Here is a 27,004-nt window from a genome sequence, read left to right as displayed (position 1 = left end):
GGAATCCCGCCGCCCCAAGCAGGGCGGCGCGCCGCGGGGCACGCTCTGGCGGTTGCCGGTCCCGCGGCTCCGGGGGACCTCTTGCAGACGTGCCTGCGGAGGTTCTGCTGGTCCCGCGGCTCCGGTGGAGCATCCGCTGGCATGCCTGCGGGAGGTCCACCGAAGCCGCGGTACCAGCGGACCCTCCGCAGTCATGACTGCGGAAGGTCCGCCGGAGCCGGGTGCCGCCCTGCCGGCAAAATGCCGCCCCAAGCGCGCGCTTGGCGCACTGGGGTCTGGAGCCGGCCCTGGGAAATGGTCCCCTCACGGCTTTGAACGGCAGCTGGGTTAGCCCAGTATTGGGAGTTGGGAGACTTGGGTTCTAGTCCCACCTCTGCCATTGACCCTTCTCCTTTCTGGGTGTCTTTCCCCCGATTATAACATGACCCCACTTTCAGTCACTCTCAGTTACTCCACCTTAGGAGTGCCCCAGAGGCCTCTGCACCGGTTCTCACCATGCTTCACAGAAGGTGCTGCTCCAATTGGCTCTTTGAGGTATGGGGCGAGCGTGATTTATGGCATCCAAGAAACAGGGAAAGAAAGCAGCTGGCAACAACCCCTCCTGCTCCAACAACCCCTGTCCCCAACCCCCTTGAGCTTTGTGATTGCCCCCCCTCCTGAGCCTGAACAGCCAGGGTCCTGCGGGAACACCTCAGCCCTGGGCTCCTCTATCCTAGTGCGGGTCACTATGCTGGGAAGCTGCCTATCCCATAGACGCCTTCTCGGGATCTAGAGCCAGCTTTCCCTGGCTGCCAGCCAGGCTGTCAGCTAACTGTGCTTGTGTCAGGAAGGCAAGTGAGCTGTAGCCATAGGATGAAGGGCTGAGTGGATAGCAGAGCCAATGGGCCAGATCCTCAGCTGGTGTAGCTCGGCAGAGCTCTGATTTACACCAGGTGAGGAAGCGGCCCTGAGGGTGTCTGCTAGCTCGGTGCACTCTGCGCTTTGCACAGATGAAGGCTGGCAGGAGACTGAAAAGTCTCTGATCTGAAGAAAGCACTTTGCCATGCACTGTGGGGGCCAGGGAGGGGTTGATCCACACAACATGGCATGGGCCAAGCACAGGGTTCTCACAAAGCAGTGCCATCTATTCCCTACCCCCCGGGCTACCTGCCCAGGGATCCAGTGCTCCTGGGGGCTGGGTGGAGAGAAATGAGGTGGAGGGGAAGGGGCTGATTCAATGCTCAAAGGGCCATCTCCTGTTTTCCTTTTTACCTTGCGGGAGCCAAACCCAGGTTTGGATTTTGCAGCTGGGGTCCATCCGTCCCACAAAGAATATCGACAAAGGCCCTGTCACTTCCCAATTTAGGAAACCATGTTTATTTGCTAGGGGTTAGAAAGACACCTCTACAGTATGTACAGCCCCGTCTCCCTCACACAGACCCCAGCGCTCCATGTGCGAAGGAGAGCCCCTTACACTGGAATGGTGAGCACCAGAACCAGGCTCGCACAGGCAGCTGTGCACCCATGCCGTGAATACAACATGCTTTAGGGGCACACCGGTTATGGTGACTGTCTTGGCCATGGCATAGTCAATAAACCAGCATAGATTCTGGCCTGTCTGCACTCTATGGTCCCACCTGCTATGCAGAACACAAGGATTGATGAAGGTCACACAGTGAGCGCAGGGAAAACGAGCAGCTCACACACAAGGGCTGCGCTATGATGCTCCCAGCACCTAGACCTGGGCCAGTGTCAAGTGGTGACCTCATGGCAGGTATTGCCAGGTGAACACCACGCATATGGTGTGTGGAGAGTAGGGGTTGTGCTGCACAGGGCGGGGGGGTGAGTAGGTGGGCAGGTATCATGGATCAAAAGATGAGCACATGGCCAAGGTCCTGGGTGCAAAGGGACAAGCATGTGGCTGGTACAACGAAGTCAGTGGGGCAGTTGCAAATGCACATGGCAAATGGAGTGGTACAAACAGTGCCCCAAGCAGAGGCTGAGGGACAGGCCAGCCCTGTCTGTTCCCCCAGGGCGTGTTTGAAAGCATGGCTAGAGCAGGCCTAGGCAGCTTTGCCTGCTGCGTTTCCGTGCTCTCTCCTCGCCTGTGATATATGGAACAGAGAGTTGGGAATCTGCCTCTAGACAGTGTCATGAGCTAGAGATGGGAGGGAATGTTTGCACCCCGAGAAGCCACATAAATGAGGCAAAAAGCAGGACTGCCTAGACGGGACTACACTAGAGCAAGACAGTGGTGGGTGTTAGTGGGTAAGGCAGGAATTAAGGAGCAGAGAGCACTGACACCAAACCAGATGCAATCAAAGGAGATGGGTTGGTGTTGTCAGTCTCTGCTCCATTCGCAAAGAAGGGGTCCAATGAGCTTTAGACCCCGTGACCTGCCCCAGTGTGAGCCGGGGTCTGGTCCCTCCCACGGGCAGGTCCCTTCTTGGACGCTGTCTGGGGGGCTCTGATGCAGTGCTCGGGAGATGCCAGGAGAAATTTAAGTCCAGGGGTAGGAGTGGGATTCTCTGGGACTGTCTCTCGTGTCCTCTCCATCATCCAGTGAGAAGGAGAGGCCTCTCCCTGCCACTGGCAACACAGCATGGCTGCCCGAGAGGATGGAGCCTCGTTGCTAGGAGAGGTGAAGGGGCCTGGAGGAGCCTGACTGGACCATGAGGGATCCTGCATCCAGCTCACACTCATCCTGCTGCCCGTTGTTCTCCTCGTTCATCTGGGATACCTCAGTGGAGCCTGCCTCAAAGCCAGGCACCGTGTGGGCAGCGTGCACCACATGGACCTTGTTGCGGGCCTTCTTCCTCAGGAGGCAGCTGAAGACCTTCTTGAAGCCCTTGCGGAAGTGCTTGGAGACCAGGGCGTAGACGATGGGGTTGAGGCAGGAGTTGGCGTAGGCCATGCAGTGGGAGAGCAGCCGGAAGGCGTAGGTGGCCTGGTTGAAGGGGAAGTCCCCATAGAGGTAGCGCAGGATCACCACGTGGTAGGGCAGCCAGCACAGGCAGAAGAGGATGGTCACTATGATGATCATCTTGGTCACCTTCCGCTTGGCCTTCTTGGACTCTGACATATCCTCCAGGGGGTCCACGGCCGTCCACAGGTACTTGATGGTCCTGGTGTAGGAGAGGCTGACGATCAGCACGGGGATCATGTAGCCAAAGGCAAACGTGCTGGTGTCCATGATCTTGCGCTTCCACTCCTCCCAGCCGGGCATGCAGATGTAGCTGGACTCCCACTCGATCAGGTCGTAGTAGCTCAGGTATGGACCAGCGAAGATCACAGAGAGGCCCCAGATCACAGCCAACGCAGCAACCGCGTTGCAGGGGGTCCGCAGTTCCCGGGAGCGCAGTGGGTAGCGGATGGCCAGGTACCTGGAGATGAAACCAAACAGGCAGCGGTTAGGGGTGCAGAGGACTCAGCCTTGGACACGCAGTCGCTGTGGGATTCCTGCTGTCCTGTGGCAGTGGTTCCCTCTCTCTCCTTCTGCCTACATCCAGCCTCAGCAAATGCGTGCGACATCACTAAGGAAGGGTCCTCGCCCTGCCAAAGCCTCTTAACTCATTCAGAATACGGCCCTGTGCAGGGCAGCATTTTGATTCCTAGTGGGATTCTTCCTGGACAGCCATATTTTTCTAACCCAGGTCCCTTCCCTTTCCCTCCAGACAAAGAGGGCTCTGCCTAGTTCCCTGAGCACTAGCCAGAGAGGTGAGGTTGGGGAGGCCACTCAGGAGTCACACACGATGCTCCCTCTCCCCAGAGATGGAGCATGTTCCCTCCCTGGCTCTCTCATGCCCAGCTGGAGCAGGGGAGGGCAGGACCAAACACAGGTCCCAGCCTCAAACCCCTCACATGGCAGCCCATGCTGACACAGGGTCCCTCCTCTGCTGAAAGGAAGAGATTGTGCCTCTGCCTGGCTGAGAATGAGACTGGGATCTGATCAAACTCAGGCCCAGCCCTGAGCCTTGGTTTGAGGCCTTCGGGTCCTTGCGTTCTTGGACAAGTCAGGGATGAGATGGGTGTAGGGATATGGGTCGCAATCAACAGCCCTGGGAGGTCAGTGGGAGTCGTTCCATTGATTTCCATGAGGTTTGGAGCTGGCCCGGAGGTAGGCAGATCTGCTCACTGGGATCTTGACTACACAGGCCCAGAGGAGGGGAGCTGGAGGTGCCAGAAATTACGACTCTTCCTCTCAGTGTTGGGCTGGTTTCTGGGGCCGATAAATATCCTAGCGGCAGTTTGCTGCCTGTCTGTTCTCCCCTGGCGCTGCGCCAGTGCACCTCCAAGTTAAACCACACAATGCAAAGTGCAGCTCCTGGCTCTCCAGCAAGCCCGGGAGGCTGAGAGAGCAGAGCGGCATGGAGGAGGAGCGCTGCGCTCGGCTCCTGCACACACATCAGCAGGGAGAGCGGCCGAGTGGGAACATCTGTCTGCAGCACCCCAGGAGAGCTGAAACATGTTCAGTATGACAGTCCCTGCAGGGCCCTGGTGCGGGTGACAGCTAGGAAGGGAGACAGCTGGGATCCTAGCTGACTTGTGGACAGGAGACTGCGGGGAAGGGGAAGTAGCTGTCAGTGCAGGCACAAGCCCTTCACTGCTCCAGTCTAAGCCTGTCCTCGTCAAACAGGAACCGATGCTCATTGCCACGTGCTGTGCCTTAGGAGTTCATCCCTGGCAACAGAGCACAGCCAACAGCCAAGGACAATAACCCCACCAGCACAAAGGGGCACCTCAAGCAGTAGCGTAGCTTGTCTCTGCTGTACCGTCCATCTGGAAAGCTCCAAAACATTTCCCAGACAAGGTACAAGGATGGCTTCATCCTGCGCTGAAGTGCAGCCACCTCTAGGGTGGAACACAGCAACATTCTTCAGCAGCAACGCTATGTAGCAGGAGCGGGGGAGAATAACCTGAAACCAGGTGGGCAGAACGCTGTGCCAGGGAACACACTGGGGAGCTGTAGGGGTTTTAAGAGACTGTCCCTGGTTCTGAGCTAGCTGAAGAGATGCTGTCTCCCACTGCAACTCCTTGAACTCTTACTTTCCATCTGCAGTGAGGTACCATGAGCCATATCCCCTCATAGGCTTCAGTCTGATCTCACAAGCTACGTGGGGTCAGCTTTGAGCCAGTACTTGGGTGGGAGACCTCCAAAGATGGCTCACAGTAAGTGCTGTGGGAAGTGGTCCTAGTGATTTATCAGTCACTATCAGATATAAAACTAAGCACCTGGCTAAAAAGGTAATAATTGGAGATATACCAATCTCCTAGAGCTGGAAGGGACCTTGAAAGGTCATCGAGTCCAGCCCCCTGCCTTCACTAGCAGGACCAATTTTTGCCCCAGATCCCTAAGTGGCCCCCTCAAGGATTGAACTCACAACCCTGGGTTTAGCAGGCCAATGCTCAAACCACTGAGCTATCCCTCCCCCAATAGAAAATAATTGGAGATATACCCATCTCCTAGAGCTGGGAGGGACCCTGAAAGGTCATTGAGTCCAGCCCCCTGCCTTCACTAGCAGGACCAATTTTTGCCCCAGATCCCTAAGTGGCCTCTTCAAGGATTGAGCTCGCAACCCTGCGTTTAGCAGGCCAATGCTCAAACCACTGAGCTATCCTTCCCCCCCTACCTTTGATTATCAACGTTCTCTCAACTTCTTTCTCAGGAGTGCTGGGGCTGTGTCCCTGAGGTCCTGGTCCAGTTCTGGGCTATCTTAATGCCCCTTGTCTTTTCAGCTGGGGATGCTATTCCACTCTTCTTACCCCCAGACAGCACCTAGCACAATGGGATCCTGGTCCCTAGCTAGGTTCCTGGCACTACAGTAATACCAATAACTGCTGGAGACATTCCTATAGAAGGGGTGGTATTTCAGTGGTGAGTGAAGTGAACATAAGAACGGCCATACTGGGTCAGACCAATGGTCCATCTAGCCCAGTAGGCTTTCTTCTGACAGTGGCCAGTGCCAGACGCTTCTGAGGGAATGAACTGAACAGGGAAGTTCATCAAATGATCCATCCCCTATCACCCAGTCCCCTAAGTAGTCAGAGGCTTAGGGACATCCAGAGCATGGGGTTGTGTCCCTGACCATCTTGGCTAACAGTCATTGATGGACCTCTCCTCCAGGAATTTACCAAATTCTTTTTTGAATCCAATTATACTTGTGGTCTTCACAACCTCCCCTGGCAATGAGTTCCACAGGTTGATTGTGTGTTGTGTGAAGAAGTACTTCTTATGTTTGTTGTAAACCTGACTATTAATATCACTGGGTGACCCCTGGTTCTCCTACATATCCCCCCTTGGTTGTTTCTTTTCTAAGATGAAGAATCCCAGTCTTTTTAATCTCATCTCAGATGGAAACTGTTCCATACCCCTAATCATTTTGTTGCCCTTCTTTGTACTTTTTCCAATTCTAATAAATCTTTTTTGAGATGGGGCGACCAGAACTGCACAGAGTATTCAAGGTGTGGGCATACTGTGGATTTATACAGTGGTATTATGATATTTTCTGTCTTCTCTATCCCTTTCCTAAACCTCCTAACATTCCAGTAGCTTTTTTGACTGTCACTGCACATTGAGTGGATGTTTTCAGAGAACTATCCACATTGACTCTAAGATCTCTTTCTAGAGCGGTAACAGCTAATTTAGACCCCATCATTTTGTATGTATAGTTGGGATTATGTTTTCCAATGTGCATTGCTTTGAATTTCATCTGCCATTTAGTTACCCAGTCATCCAGTTTTGTGAGATCCCTTTGTAACTCTTTCCAGTCAGCTTTGGACTTAATTATCTTGAGTGATTTTGTATTATCTGCAAACTTGTTCACCTCACTGTTCACCCGTTTTTCCAGATAGTTTATGAATATGTTGAACAGCACAGGTCCAAATACAGATCCTTGGGAGACCCCACTACTTACCTCTCTCCACTGTGAAAACTGACCCTTTGTTTCCTATCTTTTAACCAGCTACTGATCCATGAGAGGACTTTCCCTCTTATCCCATGACTGCCTACTTTGTTTAAGAGCCTTTGGTCCTTGTCAACGGCTTTCTGAAAGTCCAAGTACACTATAACCACTGAATCACCCTTGTCCACATGGTGGTTGACCCCCTCAAAGAATTCCAATTGATTAGTAATAGTGCTTCCTATATAGCTTGGGAAGTACTTTGGGCTCATTCAGAAAGAGAGGTGATATGTAAGGTAAGATAGGAATAGTCATTGATTACCTTTATATAGAATATAGCTTTGATAGAGATCAGTAGATCTCAGAGTGCTTTACAAAGAAGTTCAGTATCATTATTTCCATTTTACAGATAGGGAAACTGAGGCATGGACTAGCTCGATTGATCTGTAAGTATTTATACAGCACCAATCGATGTATTGGCTGCAGGACTCTTGACACGTTTCTATCTTCAGTCCCTGATATCAATGTGGGTTTCTTAATTACAGGGGTCATTTGCCATCCTTACCCCCACCAGCAGTGAATGTAACAAACAGGAAAAATGAGGTGATCCAACCAAGCCAAAGCATGATCCATGGGAAGAACATGTACTTACCCCACTGTTTTGCACGTAGGGGTGAAGTCGGGGCAGTGCAGCCAAAACTGGGCAAATGCCCTCTCACAAACCAATTGACCTGATTCTGATCTGCTACACAGGTATACATGAGGAATAGCTCAGCTACAGTCAATACAGCTATGTTGCTGAATGTCCACATGCAATCAGAATCAGGGCCCAATTCGCAGCATGAACCAAAACTTGCTTTCAGAATTCTGCATTGAACGCACACACTGAATTGTATTTAAGGCAGAATGGGCCAGATCCCTAGCTAGTGTAAATCAGCATCACTCTGCTAATGTCAGGGGAGCTTGGCTGCCTTACTCCAGCTAAGGATCTGGCCTAATATTTTTGTGATATGACACTGGGTCCCTTATTAGACAGAGCTAGGGCCAGATTTGGCCCTGTTATAAGCAGGCACACCTGCACTGGAGACAACTGAATCATTGCTGATCACACCAGGAACTGAGCTTGGCCCCTAGTTTGAATGCACCGTGTGTGCAATGTATTATTGGCAGAAATCTTGGGGCTTCTAAACTGATCATCTGTCAGTGTGTTTCAGTGATGGTCTGACTGCGGTAGAAAGGCAAGTCCTCTATTAACCCACAGAGCTAGGATCTATCTATCTTAGGCACTTTATCTGGCCCCTAATACCAGGTTAGCTGAGTACCTCACACGCGTTCATGTATTTATCCTGTAAAGGAGGGCACTGCTATTATCCCATTGCACAGATGGGGAAACTGAGGCACGGAGCGGCTAAGTGATTTGCCCAAGGTCACACATGGAGTCTGTGGCAGAGCAAGGAATTGAATCCAGTCCTCCACATTCCAGGCTAGTGTCCTAATCACTAGACCATCCTTCCTCTAGAAAAACACAGGCAGTGGCAACACAAGCTTCCCTGCCCAGCTGACCTGGCAGTGCAGTGGCTTTCTCTCTTTGGCCTGTAAGAACGTGGGTTGTGAAGGGGACACCTAACAGGAACTGTACTAAGTCCCTCCAACCCTTTTGGCACAGACCACATAGGGACAGCGTTAGGTCATTACTGGTGCAAGCTGGGTTTGACCTGGGGGTGATGAGCCCCCTTTTCCCCATTTTCTGAGCCTCCCAGCTCCTGAGGCCAGGCACGGGGCATCTGGTAGGGCCCAGCAGCCCCATGGCAGGTTTCGGCCTTGCTTACCTGTCCACTGAGACGGCAGCCAGTGTGAAGCTGCTGGCATACATGGTGAGGTAGATGAAGAAGTGGACGGCCTTGCACATGAAGGAGCCGAAGACCCAGCCCTCCAGCGAGTAGATGGTGGCCTGGAAGGGGACGCAGAAGATGATGAAGAAGAAGTCGGCCAGGCTGAGGTTGAGGATGAAGAGGTTGGTGGTGTTGTGGCCCATCTGGCCGTTGCGCAGCAGCACTGCCAGCACCAAGCTGTTGCCCACCGTGCCCAGGAGGAAGATGAAGGAGAAGACCACTGGGATGATGACACTGGCGGGGCTGAACTGAGAGCTGTCCGAGGCGTTCCAGTACCCAGCCAGGCTGGCAAAGTCCTCGTGCTCTGTCATCCTGCCTTCAGGGGAGATGCAGGACACCTGGTGGGTGCAGAGGGAGAGAAAGGGAAGAGATCTTAATGAGGAAGAGAGTAGCCAGAGCCCTTGACTCTATCTGACCGGACTGGGAGGATGAGACCCCATTAGCAACTCTATGGCCAAGTGCTCTTCAGCAGAATCTGCTAGTTACTATTGGCTCGGGGAACACACAGCATGAGACTGGGCTCTGTCTTAACAAAGCCAGTGTCTCCGAGCCTCTGCTATCAATTCTTTCCCCTATGCCTCTGAATCCGGGATCAAGCTGCAGCACGCACCGGGATGCGCTCCTGGAAAGACAGCGATGCCCTGACTGCCCCCAGCACAAAGAAAGCAGGGCTCTCCTGTTCTGGAATGGAGTAGCTGGGATCTACGCACACTGGCCTCTGCAGCAGCTCTTCCTCCCAGACAGCCTGACTGATTACAGGAGAGCAGCATTCCCACTCCAGCAATGAGACTCCCGTGGTAAATCAACACACTCGCAAAGCCAGGGAGGTTTATTACACTACACACTACCACACTACAGTGTGGTTTCCCTCCTCCCTCACCCCTGCTCTGCTAGATTAACTGTAGAACCACAAAACACAGGGCTATAAATGCCTCTCCCCGACAGTGGATGTAAAGGGGTTGGCCTGTCCGTAGGGGCAGCTCCAGCCGATGCAGTGTGTTGTAGAGGCATGGGCGCTCGCTCTCTCACACATGGCAACTTTGCTCTTCTTGTTTGTGTTTTGTGTGGTTTCCCTGCCTCTAAAACAGGTCACTTAGCCTGAAAGCGTACCATTGTGTATGGGAATTGGACCATCTAACCGGAAAAGGTGAGGACCCAGGGATTGATTCCCCTAAGACAGTGCTTCTCAAAGTGGTGGGGTCCGCGAGCCATCAGCTGCCGATTCGCGGCGAGTTTCCTCATAAGAGCATCGAATAGGATAATAATATGGCACTGGTCCCTGGCACATTGGGGGAAAAAATTGCCGGTCCCCCACATCAGATAGCTCGAGAAGCACTGCCCTAAGAGATCTGACAGGTGTGTGTGGGAGTGGGGCGAAATGGAGGCCCTCTACCCTACCCCAGAGTAGGGAGATGTTTCTGCTAAAGGGATCAGCAGTGCAGTAGTCAACCATGTTGCTATTTAAAGTGATCATTAGGTTTCAGAGTTAATGGCTGCACTAAAGAGGGCAGCTCACACCTCAGAGGTTGTCTGGCTACACAGCATTGCACCAGGCTCCTTTGGAAGGGTTTCTGCACAGCCATAATGGCTGGGAAATTATTTGAGATTAAAATAAGCCCCAGACCTGCTGAGTGATGATGAGAATGGAATGTGTCCATGCTGTGTAGACAGTACTTGGAAACATGCACATGTGCTTCTGGATTAAGGTTTGGTGTTTGAGATTGAATTGCGGCTAGCATTTAAATCCAGAAGCTTGAAATCTCACAAGCTGATCTCCTATACTTATTGAAGTGGGATGCTTTCTGCAAAGAAAATGTATCCACTTGTCCTTCCTCGCTGGAGCTGGGGGAAGCCTGCAAGGATACGCTTTGCAAACAGTAATCCTTATTTCAAACCCATAAGCTCCCTCTAGCTCCTTTCTGCAAATGTTTGTACCAGTACACTTGTTTGCAGCAACAGCATGTCTCCCACCTTTATTTCATTCCCAGTAGGTACGGTGAACTGTCTGTCAATTCTGCAGAGAGTCAAGAGCTCTCCATTGTTTTCTCTCCCTCGCTCAGGGAATTGATGAACTCTCAAGGTTTCTTCCTGGGGAAGGCGCTAGGACTATCTGAAGTGTTGCTGCCCCCACCTGGGGAACAGCATCAGCACAGAAAAGCATAGGGCTGTATCTGCCGCTCTCACTGGCTGTGTGTGTTGAAGGAAAGGCAGATGTGGCTTTGTCTATACCAGGGGTGGCCTAACTGTGGTTTGCAAGCCACATGCAGCTCTTATAGATTCATGGACTCTAGGACTGGAAGGTACCTCGAGAGGTCATCAAGTCCAGTCCCCTGCCCTCATGGCAGGACCAAATACTGTCTAGACCATCCCGGATAGACATGTATCTAACCTACTCTTAAATATCTCCAGAGATGGAGATTCCACAACCTCCCTAGGCAATTTATTCCAGTGTTTAACCACACTGACAGTTAGGAACTTTTTCCTAATGTCCAACCTAAACCTCCCTTGCTGCAGTTTAAGCCCATTGCTTCTTGGTCTATCCTTAGAGGCTAAGGTGAACCAGTTTTCTCCCTCCTCCTTATAGCACCCTTTTAGATACCTGAAAACTTTAACTATTAAAGTGTGGCTTGCAAGCCTCCTCCACCCCCTACTCCTACCCCATTCTCCACCTACCAGACCGGGGGGAGGAGGAGAGATTGGAACCTCTGCCTTGCAGTGGGATGGTGGGGTAGGAGCATCTGTCCAGGGGGAGGAAGGTCTTGGGGCTTCAGCCCTACAGGACGCACCTGCCAGGGCTCGAGGCTTCAGCAGGAGTGGAGCTGGAGCCCTGATTCCTGGCGGGTGTGCTCCGGTACTCGAACTTCTGAAGATTGTCGTATGCTGCTCGGAGGGCCTGTGAGTTTGGCCACCCTGGTCTATACTGTGGATAACTGTACAGGTGTAGCCACACCAATGAAGCTGTTTGAAACCAGAGTGAGCCCCGTTTCACAAAGGCACAGCACGTTTACACTGGGTTTGCAGGAATGCATCAGTGAAGTAGCTACACTGGTACAAATCTCTCTGAGACAGAAAGGCCTAGACATGAATGTGAGCATGTCCCATGTTTGTTTGTTTGTGGCATGCACCTGTAACCTGCTCTTCAGTGAGTGGTGAGTCCTTCGCTAGTGGCTGGTGCACAAAGGATAAAAGTCTAGGATATGTGTTCACTAAAGGAGCTACTCCTTTAGCTCACATGCTAAAGGCTCGTGGTTTTAGCACTTGAGGTCCTGGATTCGCGCCCTTACAGTGACCCACCACGGCATCAGTGCTGACTGCGTGGGTGCTGTGCCCCCCACTCAGCATCTTCTCCACCCCCAACCCTCCCCCTGAGCTCTGCCCGGAAGCCCAGCCCCCGCTCAACCTCTTCCCCCCGAGATCCTGCTCACCTCTCGCATGGGGGGGGGGGGGGAGGGGGCAGAGAAGAGCACCCACCCGCAAAAACAAAAGTCAGTGCCTGTGCATGAGGGCAGTTGGGCTACACTCCTGGGCATGGGCAGATGTTCCTTTCAAATGTCAGTTGGTGCTAGAGCTACTGTTTTTCTTCAATTCACTGGCGGCGCCAAAACATTGAGAGAACATTTGTTTGGGGTCAAACAAAATACTTCATTCAAACCAACACACACAAAGTTTCATGCAGTTTTTGAGGTTTTTTAACTTTAAAAAACCCCAAAATCAAAGTAAAATTCAAAACAAAATTGTTATGAATTGAAAAATCAAAATGTTCAGACGCGATGGGGATTTTTTTTTTTTGGCCCAACAATTCAGCAAATTTGATACAAATCTGCAAAATGGTTCAGTCAACCTGAACTGGCTCTTTTTTTGGGGGGGGTGCGGGGGCAAAAAGTTTAGTCCAAGAAACTTCAGCCAGTTCCAGTGTATTCATGCATGTGGAATGGGAAGAAATTTCCCAACCAGGGCTCCAGAGCTGATGATTTGAACATGGAGCTTTTCGCCCTGAGCAACTGGCTCTCATACAAAGGCACTGGGTCCACGTTCAGGCTCTTCTGGTTTTTAAAAAGGCTGAGATGAATGAATTTGAGACTGGGGGAGGCGAGATCAGCTGGAGCGAGAGACTTGCAAAGACAGGATGGCCAGTGCTAAAAACTAGGCCTCCTTATTTGTGCTCAGTGTGATCTCCCTGCATGAACAAAGCCAATTAAACTGGCAGAGTAGGAGCTTGCTGCAGCTGTGGGTGCTTCCATCGCATGTACAGCCCTAGCAGAACAAGCGGGCACTGACCAGCATGAATTCACAGAGATCTCAACTGAGGGGAGATATGGTCACAGCCCGGAACACCCAGGAAGAGTTGGGCACCAGCAAGAGCTATTGTCCTGGGGGTGGAGAGGTGGAGTGTGGCCCTGTCACCCTCTGGTGTAACATTCTCATCTCGTGCAGGGGGAGGGGCTCATGCTGGTTTCACACTTGTCCCCAATGGAGTTTCTCCATAAAACGGTAACTCCACGGTGCCGCCGTGTGAGGGGGAGGAGCAGCCAGCTCCCTATTTCATCCTCCTCTATATTTACTTGGAATGGGTCAGATTCTGACTGTCCTTACACCTGTGTAAATCCAGGGCCCATAGCATTCCTGTGTGTTTACATTGCAGTGACTGAGAGCCACATCTGGCCCCATAAACACTCTTCTGAGCAGGGTTATTAGCAAAATCAGAGCCCGGTTTACAGCTCTCAGCCAGAACTCCAGAAAATAACTGTATCAGCATGTGCCCAGACATTTCATGTGTCCCCCCACCCCCCATGGCAGTGGCCATGGCTACACCCACAACCCCTTAAATCCTTTTCAATAGCCAGGTACCCTTCCTCCCTCCCTAGTCCAGTGGTCCAGATACTAGTTAGCACCTCATTTGGTGCAATACTGATCTGTCCCACCAACAAGACTAAATGACCCACCCAAGCTCCCACATGGAGTCTGTGGCAGAGCAGAGAATTAAGCCCAGGTCTCCCTCTAGCACCTCAATCCCCAGCCCATCCTTCCACATGCTGCTTCAAGGGGATTTGGGTGAAGCGGTTTCCAAGTATTTCACACCACCCATGTCTGATTAATGGCTTTAGTAGGTTGGGTGTGGCCGTGCCTGCATTGGTTCTGACAGCAAGCACAGCTATGCCTGAATGGAGAAGTGGGAGGGACGGGAGAGAAATGGACAGAGAGAAGGGGAATCTGGAGCCACAGGCAGATCCTGTCTCCATGGGGGATACTGTCCCGAGCACCTTACTATGGTACCGGAGCCTCCAGGAGGCCCCATTGTCCCCACTGGAGGCATCAAGGGGTGATGTGACATGCCCCTGGCTGCCCACTGAGTGAATGGCAGAGTTAGGAACAGAGCCCAGGAGTCCTGACTGCCATAGTGAGGGACCAGTAGAGGAAGAGAGCGACAGGACAGGAAGGGAAAGGGTCCCTGATCTTCCTGTGCCAGCTAAGGGGCGCCTAACAGGGTGGGAGTAAAGTGCAGGGATGAACCAACCCAGGCCATTTCCTAGGGCATTTCCTGACCACTTCCTCCAAGCCCCTGACAGAACCAGGGCTCTTTCCCCTGCTTTCACAGCATCAGGGTGCTATTTTTAATGGCAATTGTACCCTAGCCCAGCCTGCTAAAGATACTGTACAGCCATATCCCACATAACCCAGTGTAATGGTGTACCCCAGGCCACTGAGCCTTTGTCTTAGAGCAGGGGTGGGCAAACTGTGGCCTGGGGGCCATATCCAGCCCTTCAGACGTTTTAATCTGGCCCTCAAGCTCCCGTCGGTGAGCGGGATTGGGGGCTTGCCCTGCTCCGACACTCCAGCCAGGGAGCGGGGTTGGGGGCTTGCCCCACTCCACACATGCCGTGGCTCCACATGGCTCTTGGAAGCAGCAGCATGTCCCCCCTCCAGCTCCTATACGTAGGGACAGCCAGGGGCTCCACGCACTGCCCCCACCCCAAGCACCATCCCCACATCTCCCATTGGCCGGGTACCACAGCCAGTGGGAACTGCAGCGATGGCACCTGCGTATGGGGCAGCATGCAGAGCTGCCTGGCTGTGCCTCCATGTAGGAGCCGAAGGGGGGACCGCAGTCCTCTTCCATGCTCCAACCCCCTGCCCCAGCCCTAATCCTCCTCCAGCCCTCCTAACCCCTTGGTCCCAGCCCGGAGCACCCTCAGCCCCACCCCAGAGCCCCCACCCCAAGCCGGAGCCCTCACCCCCCCCCTGCATCCCAACCCCCTGTCCCAGCCCAGAGCCCACTCCCGCACCCTCAACTCCTCATTTCTGGCCCCACTCGAGAGCCCGCACCCCCTCCCACACCCCAAGCCCAATTTCATGAGCATTCATGGCCTGACATGCAATTTCCATACCCAGATGTGGCCCTCGGGCCAAAAAGTTTGCCCACCCATGTCCTAAAGCAGGGGTCCCCAATGCGGTGCCCGCGGGCGCCATGGCGCCTGCGGGGGCATCTAAATGCGCCCGCGTCCTGGCCGGCGATGGAGCATCCGCCGAAATGCCACTGAATTTCTGCGGCATTTCGGCGGCGATGCCTCTCGATGACGCCGCTTGCTGCTGACAAGTGATGTCATCGAGAGGCGTCGCCGCCGAAATGCCGCAGAAATTCGGCAGCATTTCAGCGGATGCTCCACCGCCGCCACGGTCCTTCATCTGGCGCCCGCCAGTCTAAAAGGTTGGGGATCACTGTCCTAAAGTGTACCAAGACCAGAGTCCTTCCCCAGCTAGCCAAGATCCCCCAGTCCCACCCACCCCCTGCCTGAGCAGATAGCTGTCTCTTTCTCCAGCCTCCTGCGAACACCCTCAGAGGGCACCATGGCCAATCATGTGGTTCATCATCCCAGCGCAGTGGTATCCTGTGGCCACTTCTGTCTCTTCACCCCCTTTAAAGAGCTTGCAAAAGTCTTGGTCTATTCCACCCAGCCGGCCTGTGCCTGTCCCTTGGAAGCAGAGCTGGCTGGCTAGCTGTCCTGGCAAGAGTCCATCATCCCCTGGGTCCATGGGCCATCAATGGCGCTGCCGTTGTCAGATCTCATCGGGGGTGGCAAGGGGGTGTTGTGCTGTGGGTAACCCACCCCTGGGCGGCCCCAGCAGGACCAAATAGCAGGGGGCAGGCGGGGGCAACCTCTGGCACAAGTCAGCTGTAACGCCTCACTTCGGGCAGGGGAGGAGTGGGGGAGCGGATCTATCTACTCTGCCCCCGTCCTCCAACCCTTGGCAGCCGATCGGACACCAGCCCCGTTCTCTGCGCCCGGGGGGGAGCAGCCGGCCCCCGGCAAAGCCTGGCCCGCCCGGGGATAACTCCAGCGCCTTTCCAAGCGCGCAGCCCGGAGCCGGGGGAGGCGCGGAGCAAAGCCGGGGGCTGCGAAGGGAAGCCCCGGGCGCGGCTGGAGCCAGGGGCTGAAGGCAGCGCCCGGGGCACCCGCCAGGCAGCCCCGTCCCGCAGTGGCACAGCTGGGGAGCGGAGCCAGGCGTCCTGCCCGGCTCTCCCCGCCTGTGCCCAGCACAGACCCCGGGCTCGGACCGCCCCGCGCTCTTACCTCCTGCCGGGCAGCAGCGGCGGGCGCGGGCGGTCAGCGCGCTGCCTGCGCGCCTGGCACCATCCCTGGCACTGCGCGGCTGGTCCCCGCCACGCCGCTCCCGCATCGCCCTCCCCAGCCCCGCCCGTGCCGGCCTCTCGCTCCGCCCCCTCCCTCCTGCCTGCCCGGGGCCGCGGGTCCCGCCGGCTGGCCCTGCGCTGGGCATCGAGCCCTGCCCCCGCCCCAGCGCAATCCTGGGCAGTGTGGGGCCGATTCTGCTGCTGGCTCCCCCCACCCCCGTGTAAACCCCATTCACGACAGCGGAGTCACTCCGGATTTACACCTGGGGAACTGAGACCAGAATCTCTCTCCTTTTCTCTCCAGGAGGCAAAGTCAGTTCAGGGGCTGAGCACAGATCGATTTTGGGGGGTTGGGGGCTTAGGGTTCCCAATTCTGGTTGGCCAATTCTGGTTTCTTTAATTTAAGGTTAATCTTTATTGCTGGAGGCTCCAGGACAATCCTGGAGGGTTGGCAGCCTTAGGGGTGGATTGGACCCTGGCACAGGGCTGGGCATCCCTGAGCACCCTCCTCTCCAGAGCCCTTGCTGCGATGGCTTCTATGGGAGTTGTGGCTGCAAGAGAATTGGCAGGGCCACCCCAGCCATGCCTCCTCCAGCCCACCCCACATCCCACCCCCGCTCCCCCGAGGAGGACCTGAGGCTGGCAGAGGTGGTTCTGCACTTGGCTCTCTGTGCTGGTGCTATTCACGGAGACCCTCCTTATGGCACAGCCAGAGCAAAGGGCAGCTACAAAGCTGGCCCCAGATGTCCCTGTTGCAGCTGCCAGATGTTGACAGCATATAACACCCCAGCTGGGATCTGCCCCAAACAAACTCTCTGAGAGCAGCCCCCTCCCTTTGAAACAATCCCAGCTTGCAGGGCCACTGTCGTCTGACTCCAGGATCCTCCCCAAAGCGAGATCGCTGAGATTGAAGGCGAAGTCTAGTGCTCTTTGGAAGTAAAGACAGGATAGTTGGGCATGTCAAGCCTCCTCTTGTATTTGGAGAGTGAAGGCTGGGCCAGTGCCAAGGAGAGTGGGGGCAGCACCTGGCTAGGGAGGGAGGGCAGGCGGACGCTGAGACAGGGGGAGCTGTGAGATCTGATGCTGTCCCCCTCACCATCTCATCGCTCCATCAGACAGGAGTTGGGGGGGAGCTTTGAGAAAAAGGCTGTTTTAGGGTGGCTGGGGATGCTGCCCTCCAACATGCCCATGGAGCATTTGCTTTCCAATGCAGAGTGATGGCATCTCAGAGGCTTCCACCACACTCTTCCCCAGCAAGACATGAAGCCAGGACTGCCCCTTGACCCAGGCTCAGAGGAACATAGAACCTGCCAGACTGGATCAGAGCCAAGATCCTTCTAATCCTGTCTCCTATCTGTGACAGTGGCCAGCACCAGCTGCATCAGAGGAAGACGTAAAACCCTGCAATGCACAATTATGGAATAGGGAATGTTTCTTCCTGTCCCCCCATCGGGTAGCTCATGCTCCAAAGCAGCAGAGTCTATAGCCTCCTTTTCCGTATCTAAGGTAACCCGGGGAGGAGGGGGTGTGGCATTCTCATTATCCATGTACATTTATAATGCTATTTCACATCCAGCTAAGCTCTTTGCCTGAGTTCTATTGTGTGGCAGCGAGTTCCACAGGTTAGTAAGGCATTGTGTTAACAGTATTCCCTTGTATCAGCTGTGAATGTGCTGCCTTTCTGTTTCATTGGCTGCCCCTTTGGGCTGGTATTAGGAGACAGGGTTCCTCCCCAGACCTGGGCACCCGGTAAGCTATCCCTTTGTCCCCGCATTCCCCAGCCCTGCCTGGCTCCCATTCTCCCTCCTTCACTCACTCAAATAGCACAGCCCAAGCACCTCCCTTGTCGCTGTACAGTGTCACACACGGCTGCTCCTGGCATTGGAGATGCCTCACTGTGATCAGGCCTGGTTTGGGCTGCTGAACAGCGGCCCTAACGCCAAGCCCTTTTGGTTTAAGACAGTGGCCCGCCCAGGTGCTGCCCTGCCTGCAGTGGGTTTTGTTTAATGCTGGTTTTGGTTATGAGCCGGTAGCAGTAGGGCCGTTCCCTGATACCCCGCTCCCCTGCAACCATCCATAGGCTGCAGCGAAAGTTTCCTGTCTGCGGCTTTCATCTCCCCTGAGCCGCCTGTCATTCTCTTCATCTATTGGGCAAACAGTGCTGTTTGTGTCTGGTTTTCCCTGTAATGAGCAGTGCTGGAGCTCGCATTCACATTCAAAGGGCTGCTTGTCAGCTCGGATGGATTTTTCCCTGGAGCTTCATTTTCTTTTCTTATTTATTTTTACCTTCTGCTGTTTGTAAAATGTGCTCACTGTGGGTAAATCTCCTGATTGTTCCCCATTTGAATCAGGGTAGCAGCCACAGCCCCCAGCTAAGCTCAGGTCCCCGTTGTGCTAGGCACTGTACAGGCAAAGAGACACGACAGGCAAAGAGTGGGGACAAGGAAAGCATGTTATCCCCGTTATGACTGATGGGGAACTGAGCATTGAGGCTGGAATTTTCTGAGGAACCTAAAGGTAGGTTGGTTCGCTCTGCTTGATTTAGCACTAAACATAGCACTGTGGCTGCAATAGTATAGGTAGCAGTTTGGGCTAGCCACCCATGTACAAACCTGCCAGACCCCTTGGCTCTGTACTTGGGTGGCTAGTCCCAGCCGCCACCTGTGTCGCCACAGATACACTGCTATTTTTAGCACACTAGCTCAAGGTGAGCTAGTGCGTGTCCGTCTACCACCCACTCCAGGAAGCATGCTCCCAGCTGCTGTGGAGCTGTACCCTTAGATACCCAGCTTTCAGTACATGTCAATGGACTTGCACCTAACTCCCTCAGGCTGATTTGAATAGCCCTCCCTAGATGATTTGGCCAAGGTTCCTCCAAATGGTAAGACCCCCTGGGTCAGGGACTTGTCTTTTCATTGTGTGTGTACAGCGCCTAGCACAGTGGGGTGTTCGTTCCTGACTGTGTCCTCTAGACTCTGCTGTAATAAGAGAGGGGAATTTTCAAAGACACCAAGGCACCGACTCCCTCTGGACTGTCATCTGAGCTCCCATTTATGCCTTTGAAAATCAGCCCCCAAATTTGTGACAGTGCCTAGAACTGAACCCAGGTCTCCTGAGTCCCAGCCCAGCACCTCAATCACAACATCATCCTTTGTCTCTAATTAGCCTTTTCATTTGGTAGACAGTTCCCATGCACTGAATTAAAATCAGTGGGAACTGAGATTCCAAGGGGAAGATTTTCAAAGGTATTTAGGAGCCTAAATACCTTTGAAAATGTGGCCCGAAGTCCCTTCTTCAGCTTTGAAAATTGTTCCCTAGGACTTTACTTCTTCCCTGTGTAGCCACAGGTCTCGGTTGCACACAACTGGAGAACAGCTTTCCATGGCATTGAATGGGAGCGCTGTCACAAGTTTGGATTGGCTGATTTCATGTTAGCTTTTCAGCACATTTCAGTGTCATTTACTCTTTGCATCAGACACATGCAAATATGGGAGTTGTCACAGGCCTATAATGCAAATATTTTTTGTTTGAAAATGGCCTGATTTGAAGCACATCTGGTGGCTTTATAAAAAGAACCATTTTGCAGATTGTAACAAACTGAACTGAATTTGGAGTCTTTTTTTTTTTTTGGTCTATTTTTCTGCCCTCAACAGGAAAGGAATCCGATAAACCTGATTAAGAATCACTGAATATAGAATGTTTATACGTTTGTTATCCTGTATTATGATGTAAGTCAGAAATCCTAATTATTACTCCTTAGCTATATTCTGTATGCCATTTTCTTCTTGCATTATATAGTGTGACCTGGCTTATATTACTGCACCATATACAAATCAATAAGGATTCGACATATTGCTTATAATCTGGAGATTTTAATGATATATTTTTCTAATTAGTTGGCCAAATTCTGTTCTCACTTACCCCCCACAATAGGGCCCAGTGTGTATAAATGTGAACAAACTAGGAGTGAATTTGGATATTTCTTCCCTTTCACTCCCTGTTCTGAATGTTTTTGTGTCTTGGTTGCTCCAGCAGAATTCTCTGAAATCAAATCAGACCTACCTGAAAGGCTGAGGCTGTTTGGATTACGTGTTCTGGTTCCACTCGTCTAGAGAGATCTTTGAGTTACATAGTTGGAATCCAGGACCAGGAACAGAACCCAGAATACAGCAGATTTGTTAGTCTCCTCCTGTGTGGTATATTGAAAACTACTTAAAATGCAGGTGTTTTTTTTCCTGGTCCTGCTTGTAGGCAGGGGACTCTGTAGGGAAGTGTATGATCAGATGCAGTCTGCAGACTACCTAGATTAAAAGAAGGTGAGGTGAATTGTGTCACACTATTTTAAGAAGCAGCCTGTTTTGTCTCACTCTGTTTTGGGGGTTCCGGTGAATTATAAGAAATAGCACAGTGTTACGTTGTCACCGTCCAGCAAGGGTGTTTTATGTTTTATTATCTAATGTCTCTATGTGTGCCATGAACATGATATCTCCCTCTACTCCCAGTCTGAACTCTCCTATCCCCAAATTCAGCAAAACATTTAAGAACTGACTTAAATCCATCCCTGTAGAGCAAACCACTTAAGCATAGCAGTGCCTTTCTGAGTAGGGATAGACAACTGAATTGGGGCCTTACATCACAGGGGGCTTCAGACTGGGGTGGGGGGGTCCACTCTGCTCCCATCTCTTGAAAATGGTAGAAGAATCTCTGTACAATATAAAACAAGCAATAGAACAAATGCTCTTTCTCTGGCACTTTTGTCACCCTCATCATACTGCTGCCTTGCCCCCCTCCCAAACTCTTAAGGTTACAATTCCATGTACCTCCTGGAGCCCAGCGGTGCATCTCAGCAGGGCTCTGTCCTGATGCTTCATTTGTGTGAACTCTGAAGGGCATTTTTAGTAGATATTCTTGTGAAATAAAGGGGCAGAGACAAGCCTTTGACATGTGTTAACACCCTGCTAATAGGATAGTCTCTGACATGTGTCTCCATGCGCCTAGGGGTGTGAAAGACATGTCAAGTGGCTAACAGCCTGAACATGTTGAGATTTACAAATGGTGTGAAGCCATGTAAGGGAGCAGGATCTTCTGGGCACATTAAGCCATCGGGGGAATTGGGGGAGTTGCAGCATTGTGACACATGACGAGTGCGTTCATGTAGATGTTTAAGCCTGACGTATTGTGTGGAGGTGTTTGCACACATAGCTAAGGAATCCCTATGGAAGTGAGTACACTGCAAAGAGAGGATGTTAAGAATATCAGCCCCTGTGGCAAAGAGTGATATGATGAGCGATTCAGAAATACAGTAACTCCTTGCTTAACGTTGTAGTTATGTTCCTGAAAAATGTGACTTTAAATGAAATGATGTTAAGTGAATCCAATTTCCCCATAAGAATTAATGTAAATAGGGGGCTTAGGTTCCAGGGAAATTTTTTTCACCAGAGAAAAGACTATATATATACTTATACTTATACTGTGTGTGTGTATATATATATATATATATACACACACAGTATAAGTTTTAAACAAACAATTTAATACTGTACACAGCAATGATGACTGTGAAGCTTGGTTGAGGTGGTGGAGTCAGAGGGTGGGATATTTCCCAGGGAATGGCTTACTGCTAAATGATGAACTAGCACGCCGCTGAGCCCTCAAGGGTTAACACATTGTTGTTAATGTAGCCTCACACTTTACAGGGCAGCACAAATGAAGGGACGGGAGACACACACCCTGTGTGTGAGCAGGGGCGGCTCTAGCAATTTCGCCTCCCCAAGCACGGCGGCACGCTGAGGGGGGCGCTCTGGCGGTCGCCGGTCCCGTGGCTCTGGTGGACCTCCTGCAGACATGCCTGCGGAGGGTCCGCTGGTCCCGCGGCTCCGGTGGAGCATCCGCAGGCACGCCTGTGGGAGGTCCACCGAAGCCGCGGGACCAGCGGACCCTCCGCAGGCACGCCTGTGGGAGGTCCACCGGCGCCGCCTGCCACCCTCCCGGCGACAGGCAGAGCGCCCCCCACGGCATGCTGCCCCAAGCGTGCGCTTGGCGCGCTGGGGTCTGGAGCCAGCCCTGTGTGTGAGAGAGAGAGATGCATTGCCCCTTTAAGTACACTGATCCCACTCTAAGTACACTGCCTTTTTAAGTAGATCAGCAAGTTGAGACAGCAGCTGCTGCCAGCAAGCTGCCTCCATCCTGAGCCCTGTTGTGTCCCCCTCCCATCCCCACTCAATGGAGATGGGGTAAGTGGGTGGCAGGAGCAGGGGAGAGGGGGACACCCTGACATTAATCCCCCTCTTCCCTCCCCCCACCGGCACAGCAAGCAGGATGCTCCCAGGAGCAGCTCCAAGGCAGAGGGCAGGAGCAGCACAGGCAGTGGGGGGAGGGGGGGAGCTGATAGGGGGGCTGCTGGCCCGCCCTGGTTCCAAGCCCCCACCAGCTAGCTCCAACGGGCTGCTCTTCCTGCAAGCAGTGGACAAAGCAGGCAGCTGCCAAACAACATTATAAGGGAGCATTGTGCAACTTTAAACGAGCATGTTCTCTAACTGATCAGCAAGGTAACAACAAAACAATGTTAACCAGGACGACTTTAAGTGAGGAGTTACTGTAGGTACCAGGGAAACGAGAAGACTGCCAGCAAACCTAGGGCACTGCCTGTGGCAGGGGATCGAGACACAATGGCATTCCTTTCTAACTCACCGGGTTGCCCAAGCTGGACATGACAAAGCTTTGGCCATCTGGCGGCTGCTCGGTATCCTATGTAGACTCAACCCAATTCCTAGGGGTAAGTTTCTACATCATAAAAAGCTCCAGTGTGATAGGCAATAGCTAGCAGGAGAGACAGCAAAGGCCACCTGGGCTAAGGGAGGTTCTGATCTCCCACGTAGCAAGGGGGCTGCATTGGTGAGATGGTGCTGGGACGCTGGCCTTGCGCACACTTCACTAGTGCTGGGGAGTGCACTCACCACGGCTAGTGCACCATTTGCCAGCGTGACATTTCCTTGGCGAGAGCCTGAGAAAGGCACTAGCGATCACGTGCTGAGAGAGCTCCGCGCGCTTCCTGTGGGAGAAACAAGCCAATTTGCACCCCTTGTTGAAGTGATGCGTCCAATCCAGGCTGGCTCGTTGCTCAGCAGCAGAAGTGACAGGTGCATATGAAAGCCAGGGTTCGGCCAGCAGCAGCTCTGCACACACAGCGGTGACAGACGCCCGTCCTTAAGGCTGGTGGAAATGTTTCTGTCCTGTTGGAAATTGGGGTGGTGCACAGAGGCTTGATGAAGTGAAACTTGCCAGGGGAAATGCCTGGTTTCCTCTTTTTTTTCCCCCCATAAAAAACTGAAATTGGGGGGGTCTTTTTTCAACAAAAAATCAAAATTTGACATTTAATTTTTGATTAAGGGATCTTCTATTGTGCTCCTGTGATGGTGACCCAGTCTGGGCCAGGCCAGGCCCCCATGAAGGGAGCTCTCAGTTGTGCCAGCTGCCAAGAGCCCCAAGCAGCCGGTACAGCACCAGCAATCGCTGGGCACAGGGATGCCCCAGACGCACCCCTTTTCCCAAGCCACAACTCCCTGAACTGACCCCAGCAACAGAGGTACCCTAGAAAGCCCTGCCCTAGATGATACAGCATTCTTCCCATGGCCGGCTGAGCTGGCTTTCGGGCCACTGTGCACTAGGGGAATGGTCCAAAACTGCCCTTATTTATTTGTACTACGGTAGTTCCTGAGCGTCTTAGTCATGGACCAGGACCACATCACAGCTAGGCATTTGACCCTGCATGTCTGCTATGACCTCGGAGCTACTGGCCATGGTGGGAGACAGGAAACTTACATGGGGAGCAGTGCAGGGGGCCTTCAGCCCCAGAGACCACCGGCCGTAGCGTCTCCGTTCAAGGACTGGATTCACCGGGGATGCACGGGGGTTAGTGACAGTAGGGCGGGAACCCTCTGCTTTCTGTTTGTAACTGACTGGCCTCCTTTTTTGTGATTGTCACCCCCAAGCCGCACTATATAGAAAAATTCTTGGAATTTCTGGGCCTGATTCTCCTTTCGCATTGGTGTAACTGAAGTAACTCCACTGACGTCAGTAGTATAGAACTGGTGTATGCAATGAGACCTCCTGTCTCCTAACTCTCTGCAGGCCCTGAACAATCCTCCTGCAACTGACCACTCCGTTGGGGAACCAACTGGGAAGCTCTGTTGTTACAAGCACAGGAGCCTGCAGACTTGCAAACAGGTCTTGTGACCTTAGCTCCTGTTAACATGTAATTGAAACAGTCTTAGCTGCCTGTTTGACAGAGGCTGATTGTACCACCGGGAACCTGTATTCTTGGAAATACTCATTCAGAATTTTCACCTCATATTTCTGGTCTCTCCCCCACCCCTTCACCAGATGGTAGAGCCACAGTTCCGGAAGACATTTATTTTAGACAAACTACTTGATCATCAAAATCATTAGCTCAATCTGGAGGTGGTTCATTGATGCCTGAGATAAGGAGAAGTAGAGAGAGAGAGAGCGAGCAAACCCTACCCAATCAGCAAGCACTTGTTTACACTAAGCTCTGTGCTATGGGTGAGTGGGTGTTTTGCTTTTTGTTGTGTTGGTTTTTTTATATATATCCATATGGCCGCTGGATTCTCCGTGGGAGCTGAAGGAAATAGCAGAGCTAATTCCTTAGCTAGACATTCCATAGAGTCCATAAATGGACTCCATGCTGTGCTAAACTCATGTGCCTTCCCCTTGTTAACATCATTCTGCTGCATTTAGCCCTGCTTTGGAATTGTGGGAGAGTCTCTTTACAGCTCTGTTTATTTGTCATTATTACTATTCAGCCTCCTAACACCTTCCAATCTGTGTAAGCCTCTTGCAGTTGGAAGACTCCCTTTCTGGCTGCACTCCCAGTATAATTCTCTTCCCTCCGCATCTGGAGGACACTGTGGTGTGGGACCTCGCACCATTGCTTCCTTAAGATGTATGGCATTCACAGAGAATCCCATCTGGAACGTGGCTTTCCATTGTCTACTCAAGCGCTAAGTGGAGGTTTAATCACTTGCTGCAAAGTTTGTGCTGAACTGTTTTAATGGCAAGTGAGTAAAAGCAGGGGCTGGCACAGCCAAGGGCCTGGTCACATTTCCAGCCTCTTGTTTAACAGTTACAATTTATACCTAACCATTTCCCCAGATGATAATGTAGCAGTTGCATGTCCTGTTGTGGGTAGTTCAGCCTCTGCGGATTGAGTGCTGGCGTTCAGCTGCTGCTAGAGCTAGCCAACTCACCTCCCGTGAATCATGTTTGTGAATTTTGGCTGCCTTTTGGTTTGAGTTTTAATTAAACTTTGGTTTTTTGTTTCTTTAATTAAAAATAGCTTTTGGCACGCAGCAGAAATTGTGATGAAAAATTGTCCTTTCGGTGCAGATGTTCAGGTTTTCATAGAAACTTTAAAACTCCCCCCTATCCCCAACTGTTTGTGTGTTCAACAACTGAGAAACCAGATTTTTCAGTTTACATTTCTAACTTTGGGTTGCTGAAAATCAAAACTTTTCTCTCTTTTTGGTCTTTCTGGGCCCCCCCGAAGCAGCCAAAGAAAATGGAAAAAAATAATTGAAATCTTTTGTGGGGCAATGTTCTGACCAGCTCTAAGAGTTAATCTTAAGACACTGCTCTCCAGGTGGGGGCTATCAAATCCTCATGGCCAGGCCAGTGAAGAGCTTCCCCTTCCTCCTTATTCGCAGTCCCTTTCAATTGCTACCCCACCCCCATCCCTCACTGTACCTCTACCCCCAATTCAGTGTTGCCAAGTTTTTTCTTAAATCCCCAGCTCCTGGAAGCAGGACATTGAATGAGAGCTCTCAGCTTTCCTTAAATAAAAGGTAAGCTTCTAGCCAGCATGGGGGGGGACGGGGGACTGGAAATGGGGACCCTAGTGCACCCTACCAGCTCAGACACCAGAAGGAAAAGGAAAAGAATCCACAGTGTATTTTTAAATGTCCAGCTTAAAAATCATTTCTCTTGACTTTTTGTGGAGAGGGAGGAGGTTGGGCTGTCTCCTGATTTCTTCAATGACTGCAGCTGGCCAGACTGAATCCAACACTAACACATGTGACTAACCCAAGCTGTGCCAAACCTTTACTATCTTCATTTGCTCGTATGTTATATATCCCTGTCCCCTACCCTTCATCTGCTGTGCATCTTAGAGCTCGTCAACACGGCAAGTCCCGGTGAATTAACTAAAGGAGTGAAATTAATAATATACTGGTTAAAGCACATGAAGCTCTCATGTGAATGCCTCTTTAGAAGCCAAGTGACCTTAGTTGGCTGTAACTCAAGCCACAGTCTTGCCTTTGAGGCTCCTACAGGCAGGTATAAGCCATGTATGTGCCTGGTTAGTCCATCTAGCCTTCCCCAACCTGGTTTATTCCCTTGTCCTTCCTATGCTTTATTTGAGATTTTTTAATTTATTTATAACACACACACACACACTCCACGTGCCGATGTGGAGATCAGAGGTGATTTAAAATGTAAGCAGAATGGTATTTTGGGTGCCATCATCCGGAGATTGCATTCTCTGCCTATCCTTCTGCTTACAGTAATAGAGTCGAGGTGACAAATTATTT

At 52.1% G+C, this 27,004-nt stretch overlaps 1 protein-coding gene across 1 annotated transcript; it reads right to left on the bottom strand.

Moving 5' to 3' along the window:
- Nucleotides 1–1,361: 1,361 nt before the first annotated feature.
- LOC123343604 (galanin receptor 2b-like) lies at nucleotides 1,362–16,455 on the bottom strand. The gene is made up of 3 exons (XM_044978797.1): nucleotides 16,342–16,455; nucleotides 8,708–9,108; nucleotides 1,362–3,362 (listed from the first exon to the last, which is right to left on the bottom strand). The coding sequence occupies exons 2-3, from the start codon at nucleotides 9,079–9,081 to the stop codon at nucleotides 2,612–2,614; spliced, it is 1,125 nt and encodes a 374-aa protein (XP_044834732.1). The 5' UTR covers nucleotides 9,082–9,108; nucleotides 16,342–16,455; the 3' UTR covers nucleotides 1,362–2,611.
- Between the last annotated feature and the right edge of the window lie 10,549 nt (nucleotides 16,456–27,004).

This window comes from Mauremys mutica, chromosome 11 (genome assembly GCF_020497125.1).
Source record: "Mauremys mutica isolate MM-2020 ecotype Southern chromosome 11, ASM2049712v1, whole genome shotgun sequence".
Taxonomy (NCBI): Eukaryota; Metazoa; Chordata; order Testudines; family Geoemydidae; genus Mauremys; species Mauremys mutica.
This window is presented reverse-complemented; position numbering and strand designations above follow the sequence as displayed.